This window comes from Pelodiscus sinensis, chromosome 1 (genome assembly GCF_052426305.1).
Source record: "Pelodiscus sinensis isolate ZL-2025 chromosome 1, ASM5242630v1, whole genome shotgun sequence".
Taxonomy (NCBI): domain Eukaryota; kingdom Metazoa; phylum Chordata; order Testudines; family Trionychidae; genus Pelodiscus; species Pelodiscus sinensis.
The window spans coordinates 245949821-245972763 of NC_143052.1; the positions used below are offsets into that span (position 1 = coordinate 245949821).

The 22943-nt window shown below is 38.3% G+C and overlaps 1 protein-coding gene across 4 annotated transcripts in view; it reads right to left on the minus strand.

Moving 5' to 3' along the window:
* The window catches only part of MYO16 (myosin XVI), a 518064-nt gene that overhangs the window by 161311 nt on the left and 333810 nt on the right, over positions 1-22943 (minus strand). For all 4 annotated transcript variants that reach the window (XM_075918615.2, XM_075918604.2, XM_075918634.2 and 1 more), the window contains exons 17-20: positions 8809-8920; positions 3629-3746; positions 2823-2894; positions 1811-1952 (exon numbers count right to left, since the gene is read on the minus strand). In XM_075918615.2, the coding sequence (XP_075774730.2) occupies positions 1811-1952; positions 2823-2894; positions 3629-3746; positions 8809-8920 (444 nt within the window). The remainder of the gene's footprint in view (positions 1-1810; positions 1953-2822; positions 2895-3628; positions 3747-8808; positions 8921-22943) is intronic.

Sequence of the window (22943 nt, forward strand, 5' to 3'; positions counted from 1 at the left end):
CAGAGTTGTGTGGGCCAGAGTTTTGAATTAAAAACATAGCAAAGGGCTTGCAGCTCTTGGCTCTGCCGTTACTGCGTTGCATGGAAGACGTTTGGGACTGCTACAACTATTTAAAAGGCTTGCGGCTCCAGTGTCACGACTGTGAGCTGTGAGCCATTTAAATAGTCTTCTGCTGCCTCAGCCACCACCTGGAAATTTGATGGCACAGGCAGCAGGATATAAATAGAAATCAGCCAGATGTAGTCCGTGGGCCAGATCAAAGTGTTAGGAGAGCCGGATCTGGCCCCGGGCAGTGTCTTGCCCAGTCCTGATGTAGACATAGAGCAAGACAGCATGGCCTCAATCCTCTCTGTGTCAGAGCTGAGTTGTCACAAGAAACTCAGGAAGGTAATGGGCTAAATATGGCTCTCTGCTATACTATATCTCCCTCATCATGAACAGACCAGGGATAAATTCAGCTTTTGGTACATATAGAGCAACTTGAAATTGCTTCTAACTGGAACCCTGTGGCTCTAAGGAGGCTGGTCCAGTAGCAGCATCTCAAGGGAACCCACCTTCCACCTTGGAATGCCTCCTGAACATCCCTTGCACTGGCACACAGTGGGTACACAGCTCTACTCGAGCCATGGAAGCCCTTTATATTGGGGGAATTGCTGATGTCTAGCTATACTAGCTTTGAAGCCCTTATATAACATTAAAGCCTATATGAAAGAGGTGCAGAGTATCTGTGATTTTTGGTATGGTGGCTTTACTAATGGCTTTACAAATTGATGGATTTTAAAACCCCCCAAATTAATATTTCTAAATTAATAATTCTGCTGTACCTGTGGCTACACAGCCTGTCTGACTGTGGTATAAAGGGATTATTGGCGCTTGTTAAAGACAATCCACAGAACTCACTTGTGGTTTACCACTTGTGAATAATGCCAAACCAGCATTTATTTTGTATATATGAGAAAGCCAGTTTTTATCAGTGTGCATGTGACATTTTGAATCCTAGTTAAGACACATAGATATTACAGTCTAATTAGACTTCTCGTCTTAGTTTTCTGTCTGAATTCTGATGAAATTTTTTCCCAATTAGCTCCATTAATATACTTCAGTGGGCATGCATGTTTTCTGAGAAACCATGTCAGATGGCAATTTGTTTGAGTTAATCACATGATTACCTACTGACATGTAGAAAATACTCCTATGGTTTCATGGAAACAGAACTGAAATTTAAACACGTATTTTAAGGCTTTTGAGCTGAATTTTGGTTTTAATAATCTGCCTATTATCATGAGATATTGAGAGGAATAATAAGTGAGCTTTACACCAACTAAATGCCAACCAGGTCACAACTTGTTAAATACCATATCTGATGTTGTAATGATGTAGTAACAAACACCATTAAAGAAGATGATACAAGCTAACATTAATGTCTTACATGAAAAAAACAATATGCCTACTAACATAAAGAAGTGTCATGTCAGGGCTGGCCAACAGGTTAGAACAGTTACTGTACTAGGTTTCTATGCAGTTCCTTATCTAGATACATAAATGTTAGACATTGGTGTAGAAATAGTCACCTCTCTTTGGTCTCTAAATTAATTTGCATACAAGCACAAAACAAACAATTTGTCATCAAGTAGTGAAGGATTTGGAACACTCCATGAATGACCAATAACATCATTAAGCATAACTGGAACACTATAATGCAATGCTTTAATAATGGCTACATTGTATACCTTTTATAAGACAGATTCTTTTAAATAGGTCATCAACATGTAAGATCATCAATTAGATTAGTTAGCACCTGTGCTCCTACCTGCTGGTCTCATATTGATTCTGGAGGTAGTAGTTGATTGTATTCACTAAAAAACTAAATAAACGACTATACAGTGACTTTGCCAAAAGATCTCGATAAAATTCTGCAATCTCTATAGTGTGTCTTCTTATGATCATGTCTCCTAAGAAAGTAAACAGAAAAAGGAGGAGAAAACATGATTATAAATTGTATTTTAAATATTTTTCATCATAATAATCTTGCTGTCCAGCCTCTTCACGTGTTTCATTTCCCATGCTCTTGTTGTGTACTAATTCTATAGAAAGATCTAGTGAGTCAAATAACAAAAGGCTTCCACTAACATACTTGAAAAATTCTCAGGTCAGAAGTGAACAGAGTCAAAAAGAAATTTGTGTGGCATACAGGATCATTTCTAGTTGCAGACAACTTATTGAAATGGAATTTCTAAAGGACACTCCTGCTGACATTGGTTTTTAGCATTAGGATCTGGGCCTGGTCTTTGACCTTGCTATATTTTTGCGAGGTCCATCACAGTTCAAGTCTATCAGTGTCACCCTATGAGCTATTGCTGAGTTCTGTGTTAGAATAGGTTGCTATTATTACAAAACCCGGTTTGATCTCTTCCTTGAGCGAGTCTCTTTACTGGTTCATAAAAAATGAGAAAAAACCATTAACTATGGCTATGTCTAGATTACGAGATTTTATTGGAAAAATGTATGCAAATTGCACTCCACAATTTTCTGATACTTTTTACACTGGGCCAAATTTCGGAAAAAATCTCCTCTTTTGGAAGAACTCTTCTTCTTCTTCGTGGAAGAGAAGACAGGGCTTGCAAAAGAGCGCGTCTGCTCTATTGCAAAAAAAAGTGGAAGAGCAGATGCATTCCCTGGATGTGGTGGAGTTTTTCTGGGATACCTCTGGTATCCAGGAAAAAGCCCGTTGTGTAGACATAGCCTATTTTAGCTCTGACAGACTCAAAAGGAATTAAATGCTACCATGTCTGATTTTTAGAACGTGGACTTGGAAGAAATACCTTTGAAATACTGGACATCAGTTGTTAAGGCTGAAGCAAGTTCATCTGGCGATACCTGCAACATTCCTGCCACTAAATGAAAAGAGTTGTTTTGAAAAGATATGAACATGTGTTCAGTTCAATATATACACAGATTTTTTTTTATTTCATTGCTATTTTTAAACAATGAAAAAAACTCTAGATTAATGCAGAGTGAGCTGTCATGGCAGTAATCAAAATTAATGAATACGTAAAATCGGCTTACTATAATCAGGACTTTGTAAAGTTTGAATGTATCTGTATATTAAATTACAGCTTTTTCAGTCATACAGATTACACAGAACTTTCCCTAGGGCTTGGCAGGATCGCTTTAGTATTAGAGTTAAGGTATGCTGCTTATTGGCAATCTGTATTCATAAACCACTTTGATGAGATTTGTAAGTGACCAACAGGGCAACTTCAAAGCAAGAGAATCTTTTAAAGCAAGGATTTCTGAATGTAAGGAATTCTATTCAATGCAAATTGCTTCGGTGTTGTCATGCAACCAAAGTGGATGGATATATTGCACTGTAAATTTCTTTTGGCAAATGGCATCATTGTGTATGACACCGAATTTAATAATCTGCCACAGTAGCATTTTGCTCATTCCCAAAAAAATTTGTAGTTTATAAAGTATTGGAGCCAATAGGATATTATGTTTCCCCAGTAATTTATGGCTGCAGATCTCTGCTTGCCTGGAACAGTGTTTCCATCTATTGGTGAATTAGTGAAATCACCTTATTAACAGAGACAATGTAGGCAATACTAGAAGGTCATGTTCTACTGACCTTGTTCTAGTAGCTGCAGGTCTGACACAAATGCTGTCTCAGCGTCTGTCAGAGCAGTAAACTGAATATCTCCAAGATGCAGAATTGCTGAGAGAATTACAAACAGGTTCTCCACCTCCTGCATGTTTTATACACAAATATAAAAAACAGTTCAGTTGAGCATACAAATGAAAGAAGATGCTTTATTAAATGTGTATGTGCTATATGTATACAGCTGTGGCATTTGTTAAACTAAAAACTATTAATTTATAATGTGACGATTTAGCATTTAGAAATCATAACATGACATTTACTTCTACATTTGTGTAAATCAAATTAACTGATGAGATAAAAATCATATTTAAAATAGCATGAAGAAATAATAAAATGTTTTGTATGGAAGTATTATTTTTGCAAGAAATTCACATTTCTTGCCTACTGAGATTTCTAACAGCAATAAATTCTACATTTGTGAATAGCAGGTTTTTTTTAGCCAATCACATTCACAAACAGTGTAAAACTTCAAATTATACCAGGTTCTAAGGAGTGAAAGCTATAGTTAAGTTTGTTTATTTGTTTGTTTTCAGATGCTCATAACTTTGAAAAACTATCACCTCTTGGTTGTAATTTTTCAAATATAGTTTCTGTGATTTTTGTAACAGTGTTTTTAAAATTAAATAAATGATGGTCCAGGAAATTGGACTGGAAAAAGCAACTGTTTTCCCATTATAAAAACATTATTGTGAATCTTAAAAAAAAAGACCAAAACAAAAAAACAGTCTTTCCCTACCCCCGGAAAACAACTCCTCCTTCAGGTCTACAGAACTATTGAACACATTGGATTTAAATTGTGTGACTAAGAACCCTTATTTACTTGAGAGAGCTACATTGCATTACTTAGAAATGTTAAAAAATCATACAGTTATTTGATAAGTTTTACCTGAAATAATTCTTAAATTAATTCTTAGAGCCCCAACCTGACAAGATATGCACATGCTTTCCTTCGTATATATTAACTACTCTTTGAGACTTAGGGCCAAAATATGCACAATATGTAAACATTTAGCTTGTGCATCGTCTGCAGCTGAATGAGCTTTGTAAACAACTATCCAGAACTCTATAATTTTTTGAATTTCACCCCAGAGTACTTCCCAGACATTTGGAGAAACAACAGATCTGGTAAAAAGTGATTCTTCCCTTTGCTGCTTTTTCTACCAAAATATCCCCGGAAAATGACAAAGCTGTAAGTTGTACTCTTATCTTGTCCATGAACAATATGAATAATTTATTTATATTTAGTGAACCATACTGAGGCAACACATAATCTAGTAAAAGTTGGCCAATATCATTACTGCCATTCTTCAGATTGGGTAAATAAGGCACAGTAAATCTACATAACTTGATATGAGATACAAAAAAGTTTGCAGATGATCCAGGATAGACACAGATCTCGTATATACCGGATCCACGCAACCTAAACCATTCATACATGCTTATCAGACAAATTGTTAAAACTTCTCAGGTGTTATGCTACTATAAAAAGTTGTATTAATGCTTTCTTAGACAATTTGAAATCTACAAATGGAAAAACCACAATATCAGTGTAGATGGGAAAATTATAGAAAACTAAGACTCAGAAAGGTTGACAAACACGACACTGGGAGACACTTCAACTCCAGAAGATTTTGGGTGGCCCTAGAAATCAAGAGGATGGGTCAGATAGTTATTTTCAGTGTCCCAAGACACTTAATAAACATTCCCCATCTTTAAAATGAGGATATTAATAAATATTACCCTGCCTCCCAGAATGATTGTGAGGATTAATTAGAAATATTCATATAATTCTTCAAAAAGATAACACACTATGGGTATGTCTACACTACCACCCTAGTTCGAACTAGGGTGGTAATGTAGGCAACCGGAGTTGCAAATGAAGCCCGGGATTTGAATTTCCCGGGCTTCATTTGCATATTGCTGGGCGCCGCCATTTTTAAATGTCCGATAGTGCGGACTCCGTGCCGCGCGGCTTTACGCGGCACGGACTAGGTAGTTCGGACTAGGCTTCCTAGTTCCACGAGGAATAACGGTAGTTCGGAATAAGAAGCACCTGAGCAGCACTTCAAAGTGGCAACGGAACACGGAGTCAGGGATCCGCTGGGCACTCCAGCTGATCCCCAGCTCCACATTGTGCTGCCCGTTTGAGACACTGGAGCAGAACTTCAAAGGGGCAGCAATGTGGAGCTGGGGATCAGCTGGGCACTCCAGCTGATACCCAGCTCCATGTTCTGCTGTCCCTTTGAAGTGCCGCCCCGGCGCCTCAAAGGGGCAGTGCTTCAGGGAGCCCGACGTCAGCTGGGGGAATCCAGCTGATCACGGGTTCCTGCGGTGCTGCCCCTTTAAAATGTTGCCACAGCATTTCAAAGAAGCAGCACACGCGATTAATCACACAATTAATTGCGATTAATTTCTTTAATTGCTTGACAGCCCTAGAAATGAAGAACTTTGAAGAAGCTGTAGACCCAAGTCAGAGTAAAAAATCAGCTCTGATTTGAAGTTTTTATCTGAAATAAGAACAGCTGTTTAGGGTAAGAATTTGCATGTAACAAGTTTTTTTGTGAATTAGAACTAACCAAGAATTTTTTAGTCATTTTAATTGAGTAACTTACTTCGATCTGTTTTTACTTGCAAGCACTTAAATCCTCCTTTCCATACTTAATAAAAACACTTTTGTTTATTATCAGGCCCAGAGTAAATAACTGTTACTTGCCCGGGGGAATGGGGGTGGGGAGTGGAGAAGCAATCACTGTGCAGCTCTTTCTTTAATTGATAAAGGGAGTGAACCTTATTAGCTTTCTCTATGTAAAACTTTTACCCGGGATGAGATGGATTTATCTGGGATTTGGGTCCCACTTGGGGTTGATTTCTTGGGTGCTGAGCCCTTAGAATTGAGTGTTCCCAGAGCTGAACTGGTTCAGTGTCTGCGATGCTCTGAAAGGGGGTGGCAATTCCAACTCCCTGCCTTGTCTGCTATTTATCTCTCTTTGCTCTGAAAACTGAAAAATTTGTCCTACCTTTGGTTTTCTGTTTTTGTTACCATGAACAGTCCTGTGGCACCATAGGCCATGTCTACACTACAGATACAGACTGAGAGGGTGCTCCCGTCAATGCCGATAGTCCTGCTTCTACAAGGAATGAGAGAAGACAAAGGGAGAGTGTGCTCCCTTTGACTTCCTTCAGTATGGATGGAGCCAAAATTCAAGGTAGGATACTTCAGCTTAAGATACACAATTAACATAGCTGAAGTTGTGTATTTTAATTTGAACTTATCCCCTACTGTACACAAGGGGTTAGCGACTAACAAGTATACTATATCATGAGCTCATGATAACGTGGAAATCTCATGATATAATAAATTATAATAAAACTCCAAAGTGCCACAGGACTAGTAGTTGTTTTTAAAACAACAGACTAACATGGCTACTCTTCTGTATCTCTTAACCAGTTACTGATCCATGAGAGGACCTTCCCTCTTATCCCATGACTGCTTACTATGCTCAAAAGTCACTGGTGATGAATCTTATCAAAAGCTTTCTGAATTCCCCAAAACAATATAGCTAATGTTGCACACTTGCCCATAGCTTTGCCAACACCCTAAAAAAATTGATAGATTGGTGAGAGATGATTTCCCTTTACAAAAGCCATGTTGACTCTTCCCCAATATATGATTCGCCTATGTGTCTGACAGGCCTCTTCTTTACTACAGTTTTAGTCAAACTGACTGGTTTACCAGCTCATAATTGTCAGGATTTCCTTTAAAACAATAGGGATTACATTAGCTGCCTGTTAGCCATCTGGTACACAGACTGATTTAAGTGAAATGTTACAAACCACAGACAGTAGTTCTGCCATTTGAATTGCTTTAGAACTCTTGGGTGAATGCCATCTTATCCTGGTGACTTATTATTCTTTAAGTTATACATTTGTTCCTAAACCTCCTTTATTGACACCTCACCCTGAGACAGATCCTCACATTTGTCACCTAAGAAGAATGGCTCAGGAGCAGAGAAAGCTGAGGCAAAGAATTCATTCTAATTCTCTTCAACCGTCTTGTTCCTTGGAGTGCTACTTTAGAGCTCAGTCATCCACTGATCACACACATTTTTTGGCAAATTTCTTGCTTTAAAGTGCTCCTAGTTTTTGTCCTCAGCTAGATGTTCTTCAAATTCTTTGTTGGACTGCCTAATATCTTTACACCTGACATTCAGAATTTATGCTCCTTTCTATTTTCCTCAGCAGGATTTGACCTCCAATTTTTACAGTATGGGTTTTTTTGGCTCTTCTGTTCTGCATGAAGCCAAAGTGGGGTATACTTTTAGTGAGAATCTGTATTATGTTGTTTTTAAATAATTTTTAAATAGTTCCTATGTAATTAGCAGGCATCACATCCTTGTGATAGTACCTTTTGATTTCTGTTTAACCCACTTTGTCATTTTAAGTAGTTACCTCTTGTAAAGTTAAATGCTACTGTGTTGAGGTTTTTTTTTTTATCATTTCCTCCCCAAAAAGAATGTTTAAATTCAATTATATTAGGGTTGCTATTACTGATCAGTTCAACTATATTCTTTGGACAATATCCTTTGCTTAACTTAGGACTAAACCAAGAATTGCTTCTTCCCTTCTGGATTCTAGGACTAGTTGCTCCTTGTTTTCGCTAGTTGAAGTCAAATCTTTCAGGTCAATTGACCATAATGTTGTGTGTCTAATTATGTATATGCCTTTTTCAGATGCTAGCAATCAGACAGCATTTGGAATGTATGCTTCACAAAATGAAAAGGGACAGGGATATAATCAGGAAGGGAAAGATCCCCAAAGGGTTTTATAAAGTTTTTGTCATATGGGATTTGATTGTTTCTTGTTAGACATTATGTAATTTAATTCTTCACCAGATTATAACTTTCAGCTGTTTTGTGAATCTTTCAGAATAAAAAAGGTTTACATTGTTGGTGCTGTATCTAATTAAAAGTGATTACAGTCATTTCCTTGGAGTGAACTAGCACTTTGTTTCACTGGCACAAAAAAGGGCCAAGCTTATAATTTTCTGCAGGAGTGTGTGTGTGGAGGGGTACCTGTCAATATGAGTTTTTTATGACCAGCTTATTACTAGGTAAAAGACATGGACCTCATTGGCTTGCATGACTTACCAGGTTATTGAATCCAAAAGCAGTTAGAGCTTGTTTTAGGATGGCTAATTTCTCTCTGTTGAATGTGTTCACTGTTATTGGTGTCTCCTCCAGTGCAGTCTGGTTCAGATACCTGCACAGTGGGAAAAAAGCATACAGCTTTTATGAGGCTGGCACACAATCAAGCTTCCGTGGTTAAAAGTTGTTTTTTTGCCTTCCAAACTAATGCAAGTCATACACAAACACCTGTACATAATGTTCTTAAGTGTTTACAGGAGACTCAGTGAATTGTTCTCTCACCTCTCTGAGGGAAAGGCATTTGTGACAGAATGTGTTTACCTCCTACGTTTCCCTAGGCTCTTGCATAACCACCCGTTATTATACACAGCCATTAGCTCACAAGTTTTCCTTGTGACATTTGCATGTATTTGGATTGAACTTGCAAGGTGCATTTCTGACATTCCTGAGAGGTCAGGTGAGATTGCTTAATTTTCATGTGGTCTGATGCCCCACTCCCCGCATTTGTTCTCTTCCAAGTACTCAGTAGGGTTGATTTTTATCTGTAGCCAAGCAGACCTCAGGCACAGTGAAAAAGAGAGATTGACAAGGAACTAATGGTAGCTCCTCAATTATCAGATATCCACAGCCTCAGTGCAAGATAAAGCTGAAGGGGACAGCTTTAATTTATGCCACTAAGATCTTCTGCCAGTAGAGAACAGAATCTTCCCTCCTCCTCCCTCTCCCTTGACATACTCCTTTTTCTTTTGGAAAAAGGCTTCTTCCTCATAGAAAGAGGATTACCAATGCTGGAAAATCCCCTCTTTTCTTTCAATTTTCTTTCAAAAGAATGCGATTGCAGTGTGGACATAAGTGAAGTATTTTCGGAAAACAGTCATTTTTCCGAAAAAAACTCTGTATTACAGACATACCCTGAAAAATGAAAGAGAGAAAATGTGTTTGCATTGTCACATTGAGCTGTCCAATGTCCATAACAAACAGGCCTGGCCATGGTATGAGTTCTGACAATTCCTGATCACACTATATTCCAGTTGGGAAGGAAAAGTCTCATCATGGACTCCCCCAATTTAGTCAGACTACAACCAAAGTTTGGTCTATAATAGAGAGATAACTTGCTTCAATGGGTGGTCAATAAACATAGATAGAAGAAAAATGTGTTCAGAGACACAGTAATTCCCAATGACAGGATAGGTCCGCCTGTAGTTCTTTCTAAATCTTACACCATTAGGACCGGATTCTGTGGAGCACTAACTTAACACCGAAGGTACTCAGCAATCAGCAGAACTGTGTCCTTCGTGCCAGATTTTCAAAAGGGATCACCACCCAGCAGCTCTCAGTAAGAATCTTTACATATCTCTCTCTGCATGGTTGGCACCTTATTTTCTCTCTTTTGCAGAATGGTATCATATGCCTTTACTATTTATGCAACATGGTTAATCAGCTCTTTTTAATGTTTTTGAAGTGTTACTATATGAACTTTCACACAAATATTTTAATAAAAATGCCCAACTCATGCAAACTCAGAGTCCCGTGTTGGAAGGGCATGATTTTTTTCAATCTTCATTGACTTTTGCTTAGCGTCTGTCACAGTCACTGCTTTTATTGAGAGTTAATTGGACACTGAGAACCCAAAGAGTGAGATTTTCCAAAGTGCAGTGTTGGCCAAACTCTGATGCCAAATAAAACTCTTAGGCCTGGTCTACACTAGACCAGGAAGTTTGGCTTGCAATATGCCACGCCAGTGACGCAAAATGCAACGCAGGAGTCGGCTTACCTTAAGCCGAGACTTGGCGGCTTCCACATTGTGGGATGCTGACGGGAGAAAACACTCCCATCCGCTTCCCTTACTCCTCACAAAAGGAAGAATGCCAGATGCCAGGAGCTACCCTCAGATTTTGATTTAGATTCTATACCAGACGTGCTAAATTGAATGCCAGAAGATCAACCTCCAGTGCATCGATCTTCTGGGAAGTATAGACATTCCCTCATTGACTTCATTAGGAAAAATGTTAGGCCAACGGTGAGTGCTTTGCAAAATTGCACCCTAAATAACTACCTGCCACTCTCCTACTAATGTTTTACCACAGTTGTGAGCAGTACAGGCACATGATAAGGAACCCTCCTCATTTAAAAAGGGGGGCAGCTGCAGGCAGGACATTTTCATGAGTGCTCATCTTTCGAATTGACTTCTTTACTTTCTTGGCCTAGCATAAAATAACCAATTTGCTGACTTTGAGATCATCTTGCAAGACCCATCCATTTCCCCAGATATGTAAGGAAAATTGAAAAGTAAGAATTAGTGGGAAAGAGTTTGATTTAGTTTTTTAAAAATCACAAGGCTCTATTCACTATTTTTAAATGTCTGATAGTATTTTAAAATTGTGTTAAGCGCTTACAGATCTGAGCGGACATTAAATAAATGCAAACAGCAGAGAGTGAGCTTACTTGCCAAAACACTCTCAAACCACATTTTGTGTTATTCAACCTATCCCAGATGAGAAACAGTGGCAGCTAGAAAAGATACACTTCTGGTTATAAGAATACTTAGCCCCGCTACTACAGATGGACTCAGGATGTCAATATCTTGTGATACTTTGAAGCCTATTTCTACCACACAACTAGACTTTGGACTCAATTCACCAATGTGTTACTCCAATTTTAAACTGTTGTATCTTCCATGAAAACAATTCTGTTACACCTATGTAAAACTGGAGTAAAGTGGTGGTGAATAAAGCCTTTACTGTTAATGCTATACCTGATACATAATTATTTCATAAAATGTCAGCCTTTTGGAATATTTATGATCATTCTCATTTTTTTGACATTTCAGTTACTGGGATGGAATTACATTGCTGCTGATGAAGCAATTATAAATGGCTAAAAATGTCCACTACAGGCTGCCATATGGTATTCATATATTAGCATTACTTACCTTTGTGCTACTATGAACTACACTTGGTTACAGCCATTATACATCTATTATTCCCTGCACTAATACTAGAGTGTTTAAGTGTTCCAGCCACAATTTCCTTTCAATGTAATAGGTCATATTAATCATAGGTGATAAGGAGATATATTTCAGTAAGTAAATATTAGGCCAGATCCTCAGCTGGTATACTGGTATAGTTTCTTGGAGGTCAATGAGGCTATATCAATTTACACCAGCTGAGGACCTTGCCCATAATTTTTAATACTAAGAATAAAGCATTTTTTTCTATCTATAGTGCCTTTCATCCAAAGATCTCCAAGGGTTTTACAAATCTTAAAGCGTCACAACTCACTGGAGATAAGTATTATCACCATTTTAAATTTGAGGAACAGGAGGCAGAGAGGTTAATTGATTTGCTCAAGGGCACTCAGTGAGTCAGCAATAGTGCTGGATACAGAACGCAGAACTGCATCACTACCTGCCCTGTGCTCTAACCACTGAACAATAATTCCTCCCTCATTGCTATTAGTTTTAGCTCATTGTTTCCCAAAGATTCTCTATTGTGGATACAACTTCAGCTTCCAAAACTTGTGCTCACAGTTCTCTGCAGGCAGAACGGTAAGAACTTTCACCTGCAGATATCTGACTGCAGGCAAGAAATTATTCCAGTGGGAATAATGGTTTACAGGCTTAGGTGCCATACTCTACTAAAATATATCCTCTGTCCTGATAGGAAGAAAAGGTAACCCTTGGCTTCAATACCAAGTAGACAATTAGGTGCCCGTGACTTCACATTTATTAGTACTGAATGTCATCTCATTGCAAGACCGTTCCCTTTTACTTTTTGGGGGGGGGGGTCACTACACATTTGCCACCCCTCTAATTTTATTACCAACAAATTTGATTGCTGCCAAAGCTTACTGTGCGAATTGCTGAAGAATTAGTTCTTATGTGATATAATAACAAGATCTATCCGGTGAGAGTTAGGAAGGCAGGGACAAGCACTTCCCCAGGAACATTTAAAAAAAAATCAGTCTTTTAAAGGGGGTTGGAGGTCAAGGTCTTTGAGGTTGAATGTAATTTGTCCATATATATTTTTTAATCAACTAAGTATATTAAACAGGACAAACTGCCTGCGACAGATGTGGCAATTTCCTGTAATACCCTTGAAAAACCTTACTGAACTAAGTATCTTTGGAGTATACTGTATTATGTACAAAAGTTGCGTATTCTCATGGGCCAGGATTATATTCAACTAGTAACAGCCACCTGGGCTTCTGCCCCTGCTAAGTTCACAAAGTAACTCTGAGACCCTGGATTCAGTATCCAATGGTGCAGTTTATTTACAGGCTTGTTCCCATCACCATTTCAAAATTGCAAAGAAACTGCAGAGAGGAGAGAAAGGTGCAGGAAGGGAGGGAGAGGAAAGCTATTTCTGCATTATTGTGGTGAAACTCTTTCGTGGGTTTTATTTTTTTCTGTAATATCTTCTCCTTAAAAATAAGTATGGTTGCTTAGAAAGAGTACTGTGATAACTTGTAAGGGAAGTTAATTAAAACTTTTCATAAGCCTTCAAAGAAGCAAAGTGCAAATGTCGGGAATAACATAGTTTAGGCAGGGAATCACACAACCTGGAAAAACCACAGTCAAGAGAGAAAACGATGTGGGTCTCTGCCCAAGATCAGCGACAGCTGGGGAGTGGAGAGCCTAAAGTAGACCTCCTTGCCCTGAACTGCAACACTGTTCAAACTTCATATTTAGCATCAGACTGAGTTTTCAAAGTTCAGTAGTAAACCCTGTTTTTGAGTGCAGATTCTATTCAGAATGGCTTTCAGGAAATGTGGAGATAGATACAAATCCAATGTGACCTATTAGCTGAAAAATTCTCTTATTTTTGTTATTGAAAATCTTTGAAGTGTGGGGGACAGGCAGTGAAAAAAAAGAGAATACTACAGGTTGAACCTCTGTAAACTGGGACTCTGGTTCAGCAACATCTGTGGTCTGGCAGGACTGCGGATATTCCAGGACCAGAGAGTCCTGGTGAAGCGCTGGTGCATAGGAGTCCTGTAGGCTGGCAGGGCTGCAGGCAGTGATCTGTCAGAGGGGCTGTGAGCATGGTGCACCACAGTGGGGCTGCCGGGCAGGGCCAGGAACATGGCACACTGCAATGGGGCCGCCCAGCACACCCCATCGGGGCTGCTCAGTGGGGCTGCCTGGCACACTGCAGCAGGGTTGTCCAGCAGGGCCAGGAGCTCAGTGTGCTGGGCTGCCTGGAATGCCAGGCAAAGTGGGACAGAGACCAGCAGAGCAGCCATCCAGGGTTGGAGGGCCAGTAGCAGGGGTCTAGATATAACCTCCCTTGGTTCAGCAAAATCCCTCATCCAGGACTGGTCCGGTCCCGAGGGTGCCGGACCAGGTACAACAGAGGCACTGGCATTTCCTGTAATGTTTGCTTTATACAGGTTACATTTAGGAAACTTCTAAAGTCTTGCATACATGAAATTACTTTACTTTCACTGACCATTAAATTGCATATCTGTGTGCGCCTTATAGAACAAGTCACAGACTGGCCTAACACAGTGTGGTAGATTTAAACATTCTTAAACTGAACCTTTTGGCTGATGGTAGTGGCTCAGACAAGTGATATTCACATCCAAGCTGTACAGTTCTAATAATTAACTACTTTCCACTGAATGTCTGACCATCTGTTTAAATGCTATCATGTCAACATTTGCCCTGGACTAATGTAACCAGAGAGATTATCAGCACACAGAAAAGTTTTAATTTAAGAACGTGATCAACTATTTTTTTCAAAAAGAAAAATTTAGCTGATCCACAAAACAGGATTTGTTTGAGAAGATAAACAGATCAATAATTGTATTACAGAGCAGACACCAAGTAAAATATGGTGCTGTTTTATATTAAAATAGTTACTTGAAAACTGAACAGACTGAACTATATAGCTTTATCTTTCTAATCTTTCTTCTAATACAATGGCCTACCCTGTAACACTTTCAAAACTATTTCTACACTCCCAAAAGAACAGGTAGAACTTGCCTCAGCCCTATTAGTGGAAAACTGAGTGGCAATCATAGTGTGGCAAATCCAGCTGCTACTGGTCAGTCACATCAGTTTGGAGTTAAAAAATTGACTGTGGAGGTTATAGTGATGCAAGTGTACAAGACCATTAGATGCCCCCTCCTATGAAGGACCATGACTCTGGGTAATGCACAGGAAATAATTGATAGTTTTGCAGCAATTCCCTTACTGTAATGGGGTGACAGATGGCAGGCATATCCCAGTTCTGTCCCCAGACCATTGTGTTACAGAGTATATCAAAAGAAAGGGCTACTTCTCCAAGGTTTTACAGGTGCTGAGAGATAACCATAAACGGTTATTTACATAATTGTGGTTTGGTTTGGGAAAATTCATGATGTATGCATCATGAGGAACACTGGACTGTAGAAAGGTTCAGTCTAGGAATTTCTTTCCAGATGAAAAGATTCCAGTAAAGGATGTGGAAATCCTCATAATGATTCTGGAATACCCAGAGTACCCCTTGTTTACATGACATATGAAACCTTACACTGGGAACCTAGAGGGCAGCAAGGAATGCTTCAACAACATTCTCAGCAGGTGCAGAATGACTGTTGAATGTATCTTTGGCAGCTTAAAAGCTCACTGGCACTGCCTTTTTGGCACGTTGGACCTCAATGGGAAAATATTCTGATGGTCATAGCAGCCTGCTATGTTCTGCATAACGTTTGTGAAGCAAAGGGCAAAAAGTTTCCTTGGGATGGAGTGCTGAGGTAGATAGACTGACTTCTGAGTTTGAGCAGTCAGAAACAAGGGCAATTAGAGGGTCTTAAGTCAGGGTGGTTTTGAAGGAGCAATTTGACAATAAGCCCCAGTAATATATCTTTATGTGGTACATTTATATAGGCAATGTTTACTTGCTGCCTTGAATAACTCCTAAGCTTTAATTGTAGTGAGCAAATGTTCCTGCTGATAGCCACTGTGTTTGAATTTAAGCAGTAACTACTATGTGCACGATACAAAAAAAGACTCATTTTGTTTCAAAGACAACACTTGAATTAAAGGAGAAACATGGGGCATCTGAGCTCCCCGCAACTCCCCTACAATAGCACACAAAGCAACCAACACGAAGAGCCTTCCCATTTGTGATAAAGGATAACAAACCTTGTGGCACATAGACCACAGGCCAGTGGTTTGTTTCTGGTCATTAAGTCACAGTAGTTGTTATAAGACAACCCTAGTTCCCCCATTTCTCTATCATTTCCTGAGGGAAAAAGGTTGTATGGAGAAAGCTGAGTGCTTCAGTGAGAAGCAGATGCTAATAAAGTGTAAACTGGCTCTTGTGGGGAGTTATGATTCTTTGTGGTGAGGGCTATTCTGTCTTCTGGTTCATCTGCCTCCTTTCAATTATATGTAGAAATCTGTTGGTATGGATTGCCAGAGTTCCCAGTGGAAGTGGGGCAATACTGTTTTTTTTTATCTAATACTTAGACAAAGTCCTATTTTTTGCTAACAGACAGTCAAAATCGGTAGGCAAAGGAATTTTATCTGCAGACAGAAAAGGTATAAATATTTGAAAGTAAACAAATAAAATGAAATTGATACTATCTCTTAATCATGTAATGAAAAATAGGGGTTTTAAAATAATATTTTCCAAATCTGAAGTCTTTCTAAATTGCACTGTCAAGATCCTCACTGTAAATTTCTAAAATATTGTGTATAAAAAATGAAAGGTGACAGATAAAGGTAATCAAATTTTTTTCAATAATTCAAAATAGGCATAAAAGCTGGGATCCCATTTTTTGTACAAGGTAGAACAATTTTATTTGTTTTTCTACATATCATCTGTGATTACATGTGAATTCTCTGTCACACAATAATTTTTCAAAGACAGTTTACACTACTCTGTCAAAGCAATTCACAATGCAGGGTGAAGTAATGTTTTGTTGTTTTTTCAAAAGATCTTCATTGACCTTGACAAGATTTCCTGAGAACCTGTCCAAACACAGAGGTACCCAAATTCTTTGAAATTCTGCTGACAAACAGTAAATAAAGCAATGGGTTCATTGCTTGTTTTGCCTGACCTAGTTTATGAGTCTCTCGGCTTTTTAGGCCAATGGCAGGAAAGTGCACCTGCAGTTCATGCAACAAAAACATCTTGCTTTATCCTAGAAAAGAGCATATCTCTTTGACTAAGTGGTTTAGATTAGCCTAAATAAATCCCTTCACGTACATGTGGACTTGAAAAGGCTTTTATTACACCTTGATTTTAATTAAAATGGGTCAGTAACAAGCATATAAATGTATCCTTCCTATGCTAATCTCCATGAAATGTTATAGTTAGTTGCATTGATTACTCTAAAAACAAATACAATGTGTGCATAATGACATAACAGAATATGCAATGACTTCAGGTCACCAGGACAATGAAACAGATCTAATCGGGATTATTTAGTGTCACTTATTTCTATAGTGTGAAGTAGGACTGTGCGTGCTTTCCACATGTGAATCAGGGCTTGATTCAATAAAACATTTAAGCATGTGCTTAGTGCTGAGCATGCAAGGTGCTGTATGTGAGTAAAATACCTGTGCTATCGATACATAGCTTTTGTTCACCTACATATTATATACAACAGGAAACACTAAGATTTCCTTTGACTCCATAGTGAGAGAGAAGAAGACATATCTTGCAGTAAAAGGGGCAAACAAGGAGTAAGAAGACCTTCTTCTATTTCCAACACTGCCACAGATTTCCAAGGTGATCTTGAGTAAATTATCTAACCTCACTTTCTTCATCCATTCAAAAAAAGAATGTTTTCTGCCTACCTTGGAGAAGTATTTCTAGTCTCCATTAATTAATATTAATACATTTCATTGAAATCTCCAAGAACAGCCTCTACTATGTAAATTCAAAATATTATTAAATAAGCAGATCTCTGGGCAAGAAATACGTGTTTTGTTTATCTTATTTGACCTTATTTCCTATAAAATACAGTGGTTAAAGAGAATACTAGAATATCTCATGTGCCAACTCATGGCAAATTATAATATTTTTAACGGTTACCACTATACAAACGGTATGCTAAGAGGCAGACAAGCAGTTTCAGGCACATACAATACTCTTATCTTCCTGTCCTAAAGAAGCTGGTTAATACTGCTGTTGCTAAGTCTTTCTCTAAAACTGGACACATTTTAGCTCTGAATGAAGTTATTCTCATATATATTTTACTAAATCCTGAGGATCTTCATGAGAATAGAGGACCTATGACTTTGATGCGAGTTTTGCCTAAGGACCAACAACTTCATGGTTCCACACACATTTAGCTAAGTATTTTCAAATATATTAGGATAAAAAGTATCATGTAAGTATGTGATATTACCTTAAAAAAAGCCCATGAATAACAACCCACCCACCAATCCATGCCACATTCATGAAGTCACAGGATAGCAGATTACAAAAACTTTTTTTTCCCATTTAGAGCTATCATGTGAACAGGAGAGGACAATGTACTCTGTTTTGTGGGGAAAAGCTGCCCTGCACTTAGTACTGTTTGATATGTAAACAGAAACGAGATAAGAACAAAACAAAACAGTTGACATCAATAAAGCCGATGACAATTGCAGAACATGATAATGAACAGCTTCTAGCTTTTTTCTTGCAGGGAAGGGGGAATAATTTTACTGTCTCTTCCTGTGTCATCATCTTTCCAACTTAATGTATGAACAAACCCTACATTATCTGAACCAAGTTACCCGAGGTAAAATTACTACAAATTGTACAGCTACATAAATCTCTTTAATGACTATTGCACAGAGTGTTATTTTAAAATGAATATAGCCCTATTGATTTTAGATCAACATAAAATTCCTAAATTAAGATTCATGGAGAGCCTTTTGAATTTTGTGATGTCCACATTGGATATTCTTTGCTTTTATTGTTCTAAACTCAGCACATCAAAGGCTAAAACATATGTTTGAAGTAAGGTAGCCTTAAAGCAGATAACCAGTGCACAGTTCAATCGATAAAGTTTTTCCTTGATATTTTTACGAGTTAAATTCTTCTGCAAATCTTTAAAAGAAGTGTTCAATTACTATAGATTTATGTTTGCACAACTGAAAGAAATTACAATAAGAAATTACTGATTAATGCTTTACTACAACTGGAGTCCTCATGCACTGTACCAGATGCTGTAGTCACGTATCAAGCTGAATTTCTTCAGTTTGATCTTTATTTTTGTAGAAAATACCAAATGCGGTTAGACTAAGACTTATTAGCCACTACAACTTCCTTTGGAAAAGAAGCCAGTTTCTATTCTATTTCTAATAACTATTATATTCCTAAGAATATATGCAGAAATCTTATTTTTATGTGTATCAGGTTTGTGGATGGTGCCAACAATGCTTCCCAAGAAAAGTATTGTTGTTTCAGAATAAGATGAAGAATCACAATTTTCTCATAAAGTGTGATTATTTCTATGAAATCACAGAATGATATGCATCAGAGAGAGAAATAGAGATATCCTATAGTGTTCACTGTCAACTGTGTGGAACTCCTATTAACCTCCATGGAAGTTTCATAATCATTACACAAATGGTATTATTATTCCAAATCCCACTTTTATAGTGACTCACTTTTACACTTGAATGCAATTACTCCAGATTTATATCATAGAAGATTATTTTTAATATATGTTTTCCATTGTGGTCCCACTCAAAAGTCTGATACACACTAGAAATACACAATGAATGCTGCTGAACAGGTGCAGAAAACAGGTTAGGGCCTGCGAGTGCAGACAGGACCAATCCATGTTCAGCATTGTTTCAGAAACTGGTTGAACTTTGCTCCTTCAGCTTGAAATGACTTTATATTCTTTTGTTTAGACTTGTTCTTTCGCATTAGGTTACTTGGTAGATATAATTAAGATAATTAGGGTCAAGAGATTTCTTCAGAATTCACTACTTATTTAATATTTAGAATAATTGATCTAAAAATTAAATCTAGTGTCCCACATCTAAAAGTTAAAAATTGAACAGGCTATGGGTATGTCTACACTACCCTCCTAGTTCAAACTAGGAGGGTAATGTAGGCATACCGCACTTGCAAATGAAGCCCGGGATTTGAATTTCCCGGGCTTCATTTGCATAAGCGGGGAGCCACCATTTTTAAATCCCCGCTGGTTCGAACCCCGTGTAGCACGGCTACACGGGGCTCGAACTAGGTAGTTCGGACTAGGATTCCTATTCCGAACTACCGGTACACCTCGTTCCACGCCATTTTTAAATCCCCGCTGGTTCGAACCCCGTGTAGCGAGGTGTTCTACGAGGTGTACTGGTAGTTTGGAATAGGAATCCTAGTCCGAACTACCTAGTTCGAGCCCCATATAGCCGCGCTACACGGGGTTCGAACCAGCGGGGATTTAAAAATGGCGGCTCCCCGCTTATGCAAATGAAGTCCGGGAAATTCAAATCCCGGGCTTCATTTGCAAGTGCGGTATGTCTACATTACCCCGCTAGTTCGAACTAGCGGGGTAGTGTAGCCATACCCTCACCTAGTTATAACTGTCTTTAGGGTACACTTATGGGCTGTATCTAGACTGGCTTCTTTTTCCGGAAAAGCAGTTGCTTTTCCAGAAAAGCTTGCCAGCTGTCTAGACTGGCCGCTTGAATTTCCGCAAAAGCACTGATGATCTCATGTAAGATTGTCAGTGCTTTTGCGGAAATACTACGCTGATCCCGTTCAGGCAAAAGTCTTTTTCCGAAAAACTTTTGCGCAAAAGGGCCAGTGTAGACAGCAGAGATTTGTTTTCCGCAAAAAAGCCCCAATCACGAAAATGGCGATCAGGGCTTTTTTTGTGGAAAAGCGCGTCTAGATTGGCCACAGATGCTTTTCCGCAAAAAGCACTTTTTGTGGAAAAACGTCTAGACGCACTTTTCCGAAAATGCTTTTAATGGAAAACTTTTCCGTTAAAAGCATTTCCAGAAAATCATGCCAGTGTAGACGTAGCCATAGTGTATTCTTATTCTGCTATTATACTTTAAATCTATCTGTGTACTATCTGATATTGTACAGTAGTCCTGTGGCATCTTAGAGGCTAACCTCCACATATACGGTATCATGAGCTTTAGTAGGCAAAACCAACTTCTTCAGATGAGATGAGATATCTGAAGAAATGGGTTTTGCCTACGAAAGCTCTTTTAAAGTTACAGACTAACACGACTACCCTTCTGAGACCATCGTATGTTTGAGAACAGCAGATTTAGGAGAAACAGACTCCTCCCTCCAATAATACACATATATCAAGTTGCCACCCAAAAACTGATACACCCAAATTTCCTTCTCAAGGCCTTGACCATAAACATTACATTACACACACATGTGCACAAATGAGATAATATAACCAAGTTAAGAATCAGTAGTAAACACATCTGTAAAAATAATTAACTCTGCATATGTCTCATAAATTAATCTGAAGTGATTTTTGCATTGTAATTAATTAACTCATAAGTGCTGATGAGAACCCACTTTCTAAAGGACGTAGAATTCTTAACACTGAAGATTCTTATCTTACTTCACATTCCAAAATCATTACTTTGACATTAAATCTCCCATTCCAAGGCACCACACCCTCAAGTAATTTTATATAAATGGCAAAATACTATCATCAGTGAGCTACATTCAACCAGAAATAAACCATTCCAGGTTACACTTTGGGGATTTGATTCAGGAAAGCATTTAAGAAGCAAGTTCTTAAATCCCAATGACTTCAAATGATTTGCATCAGTATAAAAGGGAATTGACTTTCCTGAATCAAAACTTGATAGTTTGTTGGCATTATTCTTTAGTGGAGAAGAGGCTCAACTTAAATGTATGCCCCAAATTAAAAAACATAGTAAGAGAACCAAAAAAGTGACACTGTGGTTTAACAACCAAGTAAAAGAATCAGTGAGAGAAAAAATGCATAGTTTAAAAAGTGGACGTTAAATCCTACTGGGGAAAAGAAAAAAGGTGCATAAGCTCTTTCAAATTAAGTATACAAATATAATTAGGAAGGCCAAAAAAGGAGTTTGAAGAACAGCTAGCCAAAAATTCAAAAAGTAATAGCAAACAAAAAATTTTAAGTACATCAGAAGCAGGAAGCCTGCTAAACAATTAGTGGGGCTACTGGACAACTGAGATGCTAAGGAAGCACTCAAAAATGTAAGTTCATTGCAGGGAAACTAAATGAATTCTTTGCATCAGTCTTTATGGCTGAGGATGTTAGGGACAATCCCAAACCTAAGCCTCCTTTTTAAGTGACAAATCTGAAGAATTGTCCCAGGCTGAAATATCATAAGATAAGATTTTGGAACAAATAGATAAACTAAACAGTAACAAGTCACTAGGACCAGATGGCAGTCATCCAAGAGTCCTGAAAGAATTCAAATGTGAAATTGCAGAACTACTAACTGTAGTTTAAATTATCCTTTATATCAGCTTCTTTACCAAATGACTAGAAAACAGAAAATGTAACACCAATTTTCAAAAGGGGCTCTAAAGGTATTCTTGACAATTACAGACCAGTTAGTCTAACTTCAGTACTGGGCAATTTTTTTCACACAACACACAGACAACCCGTGGATCTCTTAGCTGGAGGATGTTGTGAAGACCAGGACATTAACAGGGCTCAAAAAAGAACTGGATAAATTCATCCATCAATGGCTATTAGCCAGGGTAGTGCCCATAGCCCCCTTGTTTGTCAGAAATTGGGAATGGGTGACACTTGGGCTACATCTACACTGCACAGCTATTTTGGAATAAGCTATTCTGGAATTGTTATTCCGAAATAGCTTATTTTGAAATAGCACATCTACACTGTAGAGAAGCCTCAAAATAAATCGGAGGCAGGCTTCCCTAATGTAGGCATTCTATCTCAATTTAGAGCCCCAGAAGGAATAATTTAGAATGGCCTTGGTGAGAGGCTATTTTGAAATAGCAGTAGTGGAGCATCTACATACACCTTATTTCGACATAGCTGTTTCAAAATAGGCATTATTCTTCATTGAATGAGGTTTACAGAAGGTGGTATAAGCCATCCGTTATTTCAAAATTATTTCAAAATAACTGAATTAATGTGTAGACGCTCGTATAATTTTTTCAGAATAACAGGTGTTATTCTGAAATAACTTTGCTGTG